Raw genomic sequence first — 12529 nt, forward strand, 5'->3', positions numbered from 1 at the left:
ACAACCTCAGGTGACGCACTTAATGACCACAACCTGGACTGCTGGAACTGCCATTGCTAAGTGGGGCAGTCATGTGATGTTTCACTTAATGTCCACTTTACTTAGCAATGGAGTTGCTGGTCCCAGTTAGGGTTGTTGAGCATGGACTACCTGAATGTCCTAATGGTGCCCAGCACAGAAGTTCTACAGAAGAACATACACATGGTTGATTTTTCCACTGATGATGACCCATCTATGCCAAGACAACCTTTGGGCCTCTATTGCTGCCAGCAGATAATTTCCAGGGATCCGGAGAACTCTGCCATCAAGTCTCTTGTGAATGTAAGGCTTCGTGTTCCAAGATCCAGTGTGACAAAATCATAGGTTCGTGGATTAAATTTTCTTTGGTGCCCCTTTCCTCAACCCCTTCTACTCTTTTAACTAGGTTTTTGTGCTATGCTAAGTCATGATTTGTTTAACCATGATTAATAAAAAAAACACAATTGGGTGGGTTCAGGCCACATCCTCCACCATAAACTGCATCTTACTGAAGGGATCAATATCTAAACTGGCAATGAATCAATATCTAAATTGGCAATGTTAACTTCATAGCTTTAGAGTATGTGCAGAGTTCTCTATAGCCAAGCTTAAATACTAACAGCGTTTAGTGAAACTGCAAGAGGAAGCAACTAACCACAGATGAGCTAGCTCAGATAATAGCCTCCTGAAGAGACTAAGTCTGAGGCCTGATAAGGAAGGAGGACACAGAACAAGGGTCTGCAGGGACTGACAAGGTATAAGAGTTAGGGGGAACTCCTTTAAATTAATGTAAGGAAACAAGGGCAGGAAATAATGTATTCTGCTAAAGTTTCTTTGACTGGCTGTAAAACTCATCTTCATTATAATGGTAATAAGTTCTACCCTTTTAAAAATACTATAAAAAAGCTGTGTTTTTGTCTCCAAGGGTATGCCACCCTGCTCTCTCTTGGTGCATGGTGTGAGCATCCAGACTTTTGTCTGGCCAAATAAAACGCTGCTCAGAGAAGTCCCTGCTTGAAGTCTTTTATTTTGCGCTGCTGATTGATTTCAAGTTTTCTGGGTAGCTGTGAACCTTACATTACAGACAACAATGGGTGGGTCACACACGTTCATTCTTAAATTTGGGATTCATAAAGAATGCAAACGGACTGCGCTGATTATGGTATTCCAGGGATTATGGAACCCAGGGATTCAATGACTGTTCATACAATATGCTCAATGGGGCCAAGGTTTGAGGGCTGCATTTGCACATGTTAAAATTGGATGGATGGTTGATTCATTCATTCGTTCATTTGGAAGGGGGTGTTCTGGCAGGGTATCAACCCAGCCCGGTTGGTTAGTTTATGGCACAGGTACTGTGTGAACCAAGAACACGAGTTAATAACCGGGTAAAGCGTGCTGGGTGAAAACAGGCACGGCCCCCCTGGGCTGCTCGAAGGAAGGCATCGCCGCACATTCATCGACAGCGGCTACCGGGCCCCAGGAAGTTTTCTTGCCGAATCCGTCCGGAGATCCCAACTGCATTGCAGCATTCCCCGCCTTCTCGCCTGCCTCCTCCTTCCGTTCTGACGACCCGTTGTGGCCGGGAGCCAAAAGAAGGCCGAGCTGCTGGCCACCCCGGTGACGTAGGACAGGAAGAAAAATGCGGGCGGGGAAGAGAGGAAGGGTGGCAATGAACGGGGGCTTCTTGCTGGTTCTCCCGAGGCCGCGGGGCGCGTGCAGAGCGCCGGGCTGCTCATCCCCCGCGTGAGTCAGCCCCGCTCCTCACGTGCTGGCGCCGCTGCGCGCTCGGAGACTTAGGAGGCGCGGCGGCTGGCGGCGGGCGCACTTTGCTACTGCGCGGCCCGCCTAGAGGCTCCGCCGCTCGCAGGCGCCCGCCCGGATCGTGAGTCTCTGCAGCAGCGCCCCTCCGTTGCCCTCTCGCGGAAGAAGCCCCGCATCCTCGCCAGCCGGGAACGGCGCCCTGCGCAAGATGAGAGCCGCGTTCCCCGCGTGTCTGCTGGCCGTGCTGGCCTGGGCCGTCTCGACCGAGGGCAAGGTGGTGGGGAAGGACGACGCGGGCTTTGCAGAATGCGACGTCTTCTTCTACCAGCAGGCTGCCCCCGGGGGCTTCCCGGGCGAGCAGGTAGCCAAGATCTGCCAGAAGTACAGCCGGGAGCCGCGCTTCGCCACCCTCTACAGCACGCAGGAGAAGATCCCGCTTTATTCGGCTTTCCGGTACAGCGAAGGGGGCCCCTCCGGGGACGAGGAGAGGTGGCTGGTGGAGCCGCAGGTGAGCCTCTCGGCGGCCAAGCGGGACGTGGGGCGGAGGGCAGGGGAAGCCGTGTCGTGGGGAAGGCAGCCGGGAAGCGGGGTATGCACAGACGCCCCTGTCGTGGGATGTCCAACTCCGGCACAAGAGGAGTTGCGCTGTCCCCCCCCCCCCCCCGCCCAGCCCCTGCCTGCTTGCCTGCCGCAAAGAGCCGTTGCAGGAAGTGCAGTTCTGGTCAAGATGGACTGGTGCGTCTTGGGGACGCAGAGAAGGACGGGGGGGCTGCATTAGGTCCTGACAGATCTCTTAAAGATGCACCTCTAAGCCCCTTTGCATTCTCTGGCAGCAAAGCCGTGTTTACCACTGACTGTAGCTGGAAGGGAGCTGCAGTCAGGCACACCGGATTCCTGGTGAACGTCCCTGCATTCTTCAACCAAAGCAAGTCCTCCCCGCCATTCCCCAGTGAGCTCATCTGCCAAATCTCTGCCAATTCTTACTCCTTTTGGGGCACCTTGACAGGCCTTCCCCAGTGTGGGGTCTCTATATAAGCTGGTCTTCGGTGCCCATAAATTGGCACTGCTGAGTGGGCCTTATCTGAGTTGAAAACATCCATCACATGTGGAGAGTTAGCAGGTTGGCAAAAGCTCATGCAGTGTGATCTGTTACAAGGGGGTGGGGGTGGGCAGGGGAGTCTGCTGTAGACCAAAGGCCTGCTTCCCAGGGCGGTGAACTGTGCTAGGGGAAGACATATTTGCAACAGTTTCATGTCGTGTGAATCTGCATGAACACACACGTGCATTCCATTTTGTATACTTGCAACAATCTCCAGAGAAGACTTTTCCTTCCTAAACCAGCAATCTGTGCACTGAGTCTTCTCTGGTTTTAAAAGCAGCTTGGTGCTTTTTACAAAGACTGTGCTGTTATCTGTAGATCCATTATTGTGACCCTTGATTTAGGTCTCCTGATCGTATACTGTATGTGCTGACCTTTTAAAATGCATATCTGGTCATTTATAGCTTTCGATGGGATACATTGCCTGAGGCTGGTGTGCCTATGGCACTTTAGCATTATCGAATGACTGAATGGCTGTGTGCAATCCTATGAAGTGCACGGTTAACATTTTAGGAAGTCACATCCTTCTCATAAGTTTGCTTACGACACAGAATGATTGCTTAGCAAATTAAATTAAGCAAAGCTCCTATAATGTTCACTGCAGTAAGTACAGTTATAAGGAAAAAGAGAGAGAGAGAAAGGGGAGGGGGGACAGAGGAAGAGAGCCCTTATGGTAACCAGCATGAGAGGGAGTTATAATTAAGTTTGACTCACTTCTTTTTAAATTTTATTGGGGGTGGCAGAAAAATAGAACAACATCCATTCTGGAATCAGAAGGGATCATAAAGGCGTCATTCTTTGTGCCTTAATTAAAAAAAAAATCCCTAAGTCACCAGGCTAGGAACTGGGAGACCATGAATTCTAGTCCTGCCTTAGGCACAAAGCCAGCAGGTGACTCTCTCAGGCCTAGGAAGAAGAAGGCAAGGGCAAACCACTTCTGAAATCTTGCCAAGAAAAGCTGCAGGGACTTGTCCAGGCAGTGGCCAGGAGCCAACTCTGACTTGAAGACAGTAAAAAAAATTTAAAAAATAAAATAAATAAATAAATAAATAAATAATAATAATAATAATCAGTAGCTTTTACCTTTAATCGGTGAGGTGATTCTAATCATTTGATGCAAGCTCAACTCTTTTTTTCTGAAATACAGATTTCGTTCTAAGAGCAGCGACTTGCCGTTTCAATCCACTATGCCCATTTCCCATGGTAGAATCCATAGTTTTCATGCGTACGCATAAATACAATCAGTTTACAAAGCTTTCTTGAGAAAGAAAACCAGTATCCAGGGGTCTGGCCATAATCCAAGGGTGACGAAGCAAAGATGAATCTAGAGCCTAGTCCTCATGGAGGGAGCTATATCAATCCAGTCATGGGAGGTATGTGATATGACTGAATGTTTCTGCATACAGACACTTGGGTTAAGGAAAGGAAATGTGATGGGGATGTTAGGAAATTCAGTGCTAATCCTTCTCTGCAATTTGCTAATTATCTCTGAGTTGCAGCTCTTCTTAAAACAGGTATGTGGGTGAAGGAGTGGCCCCAGCACATTCTAAAAATGAAGCAGGCTAGACACAGCTTTTCCCTTGAGGGAAAGTCAGGCATAAAATGGGTGTGTGCTGTCAGTTTGGGGAAGGCAAATGCATTGAAAAAGAATGACAGCGAGTCTGATGTTCTAATTCAGATTTCCCCATACATGGTTCCTTTCAGGGGTTGCCCTCGTCAGCAAGAGGTGATGGTAGTTGCAATTCAGGGCCCAGAAAACTTCTGGCTAAGGATTGATTGATTGATTGATTGATTGATTGATTGATTACATGCCATCAAGTCATTGTCGACTCTTAGTGACCACACAAATAGATTTTCTCCATGATGATCTGTCCTTAGCTGGCCCTTCAGGTCTTCCGGTGGTGACCCATCACCTCCGTAACTGACTCCATCCACCTTGCTGCTGGTCATCCTCTTCTTCTCTTTCCTTCCACCTTTCCCAGCATTAGAGCCTTTTCCAGAGAGCTGGGTCTTCACATAATGTGTGCAAAGTAGGATAATTTGAGCCTGGTCATTTGTGCCCCAACTCTGGGTTGACTTATTCAGTGATCCATTATTTGTTTTCTTGGCTGTCCACAGTATTCTCAGGAGTCTTCTCCAACACCAAAGTTCAAAAGCATCAATACTCTTCCTATCTTGCTTCTTCACTGGCAAAGGAAGGGTGATGTAATTTAAGGTTTCTGAAGGAGAAACATCAGGAAAATTAGAGAGCCAACTACTTGTGAATTAAACAACAAGCCTGGTATGCTGATAGAATCAGTGCAGAGGAAAGAAGACTAACACCAATTCCCTGTCTTCTCCTGAGATTGGAAAGCCTGATGGGAGCTTGGTGAAAACTGAATGCTGGTTGTACACTGCTAATCTAGGAAAGTTTTTAGACTAGCCATTCATCAAATGGATTCTTTTCCATTGTGGATAGTCTGTGTGTGAATTTTAAAAGTCAAGTGGTGGTCCCACCTCCATCCTTATTTCTGTCTTGCTGGTGTTACCAGCAGGATCTGTTGACGTGTTCTCTCTAGGAAGACTTTATTACAGGGATCATCCAGCTTTAACACTGGGAGGCCCATTTTGGAATTTGGAGGGGCATACTTTGGGTGCTTTCACAAGATGTCTGCCGCGGTGGGAGTCAGCACTAAGCCAGAATGATTTACCCAAAGAAAGAGTCTCTTGCCCCAGAACCTAACTACAGGTTGGAGGCAAGGTCTGAGTCTCGCATGCTAAATCACACATTTGCATCTCCAAAGCTCAACAGAATAGAGGTTTGAAGGCAAACTGGAGATGCTTAGAGGAAGTTACACAGATATACAAGTGAAACACACCACGCATTCCTACAAAGGCCAGGAACCCCACCCGAAGACCCCTGTACCCCCAAAACCAGTGGAATTCAGAGGCTTTCTTAGAAATGAAGTGAATGGTGAAGGCTGGCAAGCTTCCATTCATTCCTTATTTTAAATTTGGCCACAATTCATTAAAAAAAATATGTCCAATGGGGCAGAGAGCCTGATTGGTGGTCTCTGGACCCCATATGGGGGGTGCTCCAGTTCTCTCACTCATCAGAAGTGAGAAGTTGAATCTCTTCATTTCTTGGTCACATGTAGAGATGGAGGAGCCCTGGCAGAAAAAAATATGGCAACTGAGGCCAAGGCTATACAGAGCCCATTTTGAGATCGCAGCCTCCTGTTGCAACAGAGAAGGGGACATAAAGGAGTTGGGCTACAACAGAAGTGGGAAATGGAGTCCTTGGGGTTCTCTCAGCTCAGTTGTTTTCTTGCAGATGTTTTGTTACCCGGCACGGTAACATCTTCAGTGCTAGAAGGGAGTGGGGTTTGCTGTCTATTTATATACAGATATATCTGTATTTAGAATGGTATATAATACAGTAGAATTGTATATAAACAGACAATTTATAACAAACCCCGCTCCCTTCTAGCACTGAAGATGTTACCTAGCCAGGTAATGAAATGTTTGCAAGAAAACAACCGAGCTCAGTGAACCCCAAGGACTCCACAGTTCAACCCTGAACTACACATATTCGCTTCTAGAAGTGAGAAGGTCAGCCAGTGGTTGTGGCACAGAACTTAAATTCCTGTCTTTCCCTCCCATGTGACACAGATTAACTCCCGCAAGATACTTGGAGAACAGCTTGGTTATGCCACAGGCAGATTTGGCTGTGGGAGGCTGACCATCCTTTCTGATGAAATCTTTTTGATACGAACATGAGAAGCTGCCTTGTGCTGAATCTGACCATGGGATTCAGTTGCTTGGGACTGGTTAGCCATCCAAGGTCTCCAAGAACAATCCCAGGGTTGTCCCATCTTGTTACCATTTGCAATTCTGTTTTACGCAGGGGAAGCCAAGAGTGAGGCTCGGTTCTTTTACACACAAAGTACATCTTCTAGCCCCAAGCTGGCCTCCCTCTTCTTTCCGCTTTGACTTCCTCACTGAGGGCTTGCTAAATGTTAATTTAACAGTGCAATTAGCAGCCCTCCCTTAAACACTTAATTAGAAGCACTTTTCTGGATAGCAATGGGGAGCAATTATATTAGACAGGTTGGGGTTACTTTCTGCCTTCAATCCATACCCCTAACCATTGCCACCAGGAAGCCCCACTATCTAGGGAGAGTAGACAGCTGGTGATAGTGGTAGAGCAATGACTACAGACAAGCTGAAGGATAATTTTGTTTATTACCAGCCTGGTTAAAAAAAATTGGGGAGGAGGTCATTGGGTAGAGTGGTGGAATAACCAGGATGAGATCCAGGGGCCACCAGAAGGGATTTTGTCCAAGGTGATGTAGTTCTGCCCAGCAATGGGTGTGTGTGTGGAATTCCTCATCGGTACAAATTGCAGAGAGGATGCTTTTGATGGGATCTGAGTTGGGGTTGCTGGGAATTGTGAGTTATGGTTACCCAACTTTCCATGGGTGCTATTTTCCTGGGATCCCTTTCCCTGCCAGTAATTAAATTTAAAATCCCCCTGACATGGCTTCTTGCTGCAGAGTTAAAATAAAGTCTGAGTTGTCTCCACAGTCCCTGTCCCAGAACACTTAACATGGCTGCAGAAGCTTCTGACCGAATCCCATCATTTTTAGGATTAACAAACCAGTGGGATCTGGTTCTTTTCCCATGTTGAATGAAGGATGTTCTCCCCACTGCGGCTCCTACCTCTTATACTTCATATTGAGAAGTAAACAGAGGGCATATATGTTCGTTTTTCTCCCTGAAGTTTCTTTGGCTATTTATGATCTCTCTGAGGGCCTGATAAGTCATTGGGTGAGGGAATATTCCCTCTGAAGGAGGCCAGGATTGTACCAACCTCTGCCCTGACTGTGGTGGTCCGCCAATAAGCTTCTTCTCGAAACAGAAGGATGTTTGACTGCAAAATGAATAGGGAAGGGAAAAGGCAACTGTGTGTGTGTGTGTGTGGCAGGGGAGTCAGCTATTTCCCACAAACAAATATATCCCATTGTGACGACTTAGTTGGTTTACAACAGGGTGCCTTCAAGGAAAGCATTGTGTGTCCTGGGAGCCAATTAGTCTCAGAAGCCTGTTTGGAGAACTAGCTGATGCCCTACTATGCTCGTCGTCTTAGCTGCGCATGGCTTTTCCTGATGATACATGACAACACGTGGGGGTGCTTTGGTGTTAGAAGGAGGCCCAGGAGAGCATCATTGTTCTGAGGTGGCAAAACATCAAGCAGCAAATTAATATTTCATCCACATTCCCATGGGACCTCAGTGAGACAGATATAAATAGGCATATTGGCTTAGGAAATGTATACAGTAGCATCCTTTCCCATTCTGGTTAACTGGACTAAAGCACCCATCATCCCCAGGCTGCACCTTACATCACTGTTGGCCTAGCTTGGTAGAAGAATGCACAGGGATCACAGTAGGCCTCCTTCATATAACCAGTTTACTAAATTAACTCATTTCGTGGATTTGTAGAATATCCTGAACCCTACATTAGCCAGCAAGCTGAATGACAACAACAAAATCCTTGCATAATACTAAGCTAGGTTAATGCTAATCAGGCTTAGCATGTTGTATGAATAGAGCTGCCAGGTTTTTATTGACCCGGTTGTAGGAACACGCCACCCAGTAACTAGGAGGGAAGGGTTATCTAGGAGAGTTATAGAGCATGTTGGGTGGTAAGAAATATTTCAGTGATATGACTCAGGAGAGAGATTTGTTGCTATTTCTGTAGCATGTTTTCAGTGGTCAAGTTCTTTCGTGCTTCTTCTTTTTCATCTGGCCTGGGAGAAAGAGAAAAATGCCTGACTCATAGAATGGCAGAGGCCTGACTCACATGTTCGCACTGGGCATTTTGCAAAATCAAATGCTGTCTTACATATTCGAATAGGGCCACACAACCAAACGCCAGGCAGGAGCTCATATCTCATGTCCAAAATACACAAGCAGATGAATGTGTGGACCAACTGCACTGAGAAACATTACACAATAGTTGGCTGCTGGTGAGAACAATTAGGCACAGTTAGCCAAATGATACACTTGCATGTGAGAATCCGCCTCAAGGGTGCAACCCTCATTTCAAGCTTAGCTCTTTTTCTGTTGTACCAGTTTAGTCTCTATCTGGTGAGTGGATGGATGTCCCCAATGATTTGGAAGAAAGATTGCGGTACACCAGTCTTTGCTGTGTATTCACTTGTTGGTACTTGGTTGAGCTGGACAGGGAGGAGGTCACGGTCAGATCTGAGAGGAACCATAGCAACAACAGAAGCAGCAATGATGATGGAGATGGGATTTGGTGAGAGTAATCTCAGAAAGCAACTTTGTGTTCATTTCTGTGTGAAAAACTGTCCAGTATTGGTCGAGTTTAAAGACAAAGCGTTTGAAGGAGGATGAATAAGCTTTGATGCTTTCCCATCTCCCTGTAGTACCTAGACAACTGATGGAGAAAATGTTCAAGTTATCTAGGCAGTGAGATGCATTTCTATGGAAATGAGAGGACATGTATCAAGACAGATACATCAGCCCAAGCAGTTTTGAGGCACACTTTGTCTCATCCCTTCCCAAGTGAGGTTTGGAGACAAGCATACATGACCAATTTACGGGTGTCCTAAGAGAAAGTATTGCTCTGTACCATTTGAAAGTCACTTATTGACTTACTGCTTCAGGTTGATCACTGTCTAATACTGAGAAATGATCTGCTTAGCAACAGACAGAGCTTGGTGTGAGGCAGGAATCCACAGCACCAATTACTAATTTGGTGGGACCTTGGAAGTCATCTGGTCCAATTTTCTGCACAGGGAGGAAGATTGAAATCCTTGGTATCTGACAGCCAACAAGCTTTCACTTCATTGCCTCTAGTGTACAAGAGCCCACTACTACTCAAGGCATTATTCTGCCATCAAAGAGCAGTTATTGTTAGTTGTTTTTCCTAAAGCCTAACTAAAAATCAGCTTCCCTTTTATTTCCATCCATTCATTCTGATTCTGTCCCCCAGAAAACAGGGAACACATCTGCTCTCTCTTCTCTGTGATAGTCTCTCCTATATCTGAAGATCGCTACTACTTTTTTTCCTTAATGTTCTGTTCAGGCTAAACAAACCCACCACTTCTAAAAGCTGAAAAAGAGTGAAATATTGATCTGAAAAATGTAAATAATAATAGGCAAGAGGTTGTGCAGAATGCCACTGACTAGAGACCAGCCATCCGAAACCAGAGATGTCAGATTAGTCAGAACTGTGACAGTGATCTGTTCCCACAGTGGTTTTGAAATCATAGCCAAGGGTTGTATGTAAGAATGCTCCATGCCAGGGTACCACACCTTGGTGGAAATTAAGCTCTGCCTTGCTAACACTCTGTTCATTTGATTGAGTACAACTGAGCTCTCAATGGCCAACACATTCCTGAGTAAAAACTCATAATTAATTCCCTAAGAATGACGTGGGGATTTCTACCTTTGTTTAATGTTATCTTGCCTCTGACGGTGAAGCCTTCTGCTCTGCTTGGTTGAGATATCCTGAGATGCTGTGGAATGTTACAGAGTGTAAAATGTTCCAACTATGGAATAGGAGTCAGAAGAACCAGCTTATGACATGAGGCAGCAAAAATCTGAAGCAGGAAGGCTGATCCATGTGATTTGTATGTCTGCTTGATTGGAGAATCAATCCATGGAAGGATTCTGCATATAAAACAAGCCTCCTTCTGGCTTAATTCCATAAACCGTGGTTATATTAATCATAGCTAAGATTGTCATGAGATTACTGGCCTGGCCTTTAAAAAATAATATGAGTATGTACTAACCTCTGTTGGATCATCTCAAAACCTTTCCAGCATTCTTTTCCCCAAAGGTGACTGACCTTCACCAATAAATAACACTAAAACAAATTTAAAATCAGAAAGTTCAGTTGTCCCCATTGCTAACTCTCAATTCTAGATTTTGAAAATTGCAATGTATGTTGCAATTTGCAGCTTCAATTCGAGAATTTAAAATTATGTGTAACTACAACTTGGGGCATAGGCTTTGTTACAAAAAGCAGTTTGCCAAACTTAAAAGGACAATACCAGGATTGTCTTAAAACAACCATCACCAAGATATTGGAAATGATTTATAATTTCCAAAACTGTTGAGCCCTTGGTGCTCTCTGAGCTTGGTTGTTTGCTTTGCAAATGTTTCATAACCCAACGAGATAACATCATCAGTGCAGATTTCCAAAATATTGTTTCCAACCATTTATTTGCGGGGGGTGGTGGTGGTGGATGGGATTGGTATTGTACAGGAAATGGCTGAGATTGCAAATATGGGTTCGGAATTCAGCAGTTGCTCTTGTCCTTCTTTCAGATCGATGACCCTGGAAATGGTCTGGAAGAAATGATGCCAGAAGCTGAGATCACAGATGCAGTGGATCATCTGGGAAGAAACCAGGCCCTCAGGGAAGACTATGCAGACTCTGGCTATGAGAGGGGGACCCTAAACCCCAGCTCTCTTCATAAGGATGATCATCAAGTTGCCACCCACACTCTGACCAATGCAGTGCCAGTCTCCCCTCCTTTCCAGGAGCTTTGGCACTGGGAAGTTGAGAACCTTGTCAGACAAGGTTTGGCTCCTCACTGTCAAAATGGGAAAGATCTCTATCTCCTCTCAGGAGCAGTGCCTTCTGCAGTCAAAGTAAAAGACAAAGTCGCGGTGCCCAAGTTTCTCTGGCTGGCAGCCTGCTGTGACAATGGTGCTGAGACCTGGTCAGTGGGATTTATTAAAGAGGCAGGTGTTGAGAGTCGTCTGGAAGACCTGACGGTAGAAGCCCTTGAGAAGAAGTTTCCTGCAGGAGTTGAGCTCTTTAAGAACAACTGTGGTCAAGATCGGCAGGATCCTAAGAAGCTGGAGACAGTGTTGCACTCTGTGAAGGAGGTCCGGGCGAAGGAACCAGAACTGAGTGTGAAAACAGCCACTCCAAGTAAACACACCGACGCTGCAGAGAGTGGCTTTCTGAAGAAGCTTTTTCATTTCATTATTAGCCCTCTCTTGAAACTGCTAAAATTTGCTTTCCATCTGGTTATCCAACTTGTGAAATGTGTGTGGCATTTGCTAATGTACCTTGTCCATAAGGTTATCGAAGCAGTGTACACATTCATCAAAGGAATTGCCACTGTCTTGCTGGATATCTTTATCAGTGTGGCCCAAGTGGGTGTCAGCATCCTGAATGGCATTGCAAAAAACATCTACAATGTTCTGATGGTGACATACAGGATTCTTAGCGTCCCCGTTAATCTGATCCTGGATATTGTGTCTTTCCCTCTTTACACCCTGGGTGCCATTCCTGCTGTCCTCCAAGATATTGCTTCAGGCATCGGTGGCATGTTCTTATTGGCCATTGATGCTACCACAAATTTGGTGAAGGGCCTAAACTATGTTGTATCTTACCTAGCCAAAAAGATTCTACCCACAACTGCTTTCTAAGAATGACTCCAAAGATTATCTTCCGAAGCAATACTTGTCCTCCATATTGTTTATCTTCAGCTGTTCTTATACGTATTTATTGTGGTGACATTTCCAGTGATGAACCAATGTTCTGGTAACATGGGTGAGCTACATAAATCTGAAATGGGAATTTAATGGTAAATTAAAATTGCACTTATAAAATGTTGAA

General features: G+C 45.6%; 1 protein-coding gene across 1 annotated transcript; it reads left to right on the forward strand.

Moving 5' to 3' along the window:
• Nucleotides 1-1085: 1085 nt before the first annotated feature.
• On the forward strand, nt 1086-12529 carry ENDOD1 (endonuclease domain containing 1). Its single transcript, XM_007436738.4, has 2 exons — nt 1086-2290; nt 11224-12529. The coding sequence occupies exons 1-2, from the start codon at nt 1991-1993 to the stop codon at nt 12337-12339; spliced, it is 1416 nt and encodes a 471-aa protein (XP_007436800.1). The 5' UTR covers nt 1086-1990; the 3' UTR covers nt 12340-12529.

The sequence above is a fragment of the Python bivittatus genome, unplaced genomic scaffold (genome assembly GCF_059951505.1).
Source record: "Python bivittatus isolate LINGU-HERP-01145 unplaced genomic scaffold, Pbiv_v1 ctg000340_np1212, whole genome shotgun sequence".
Classification (NCBI taxonomy): Eukaryota; Metazoa; Chordata; class Lepidosauria; order Squamata; family Pythonidae; genus Python; species Python bivittatus.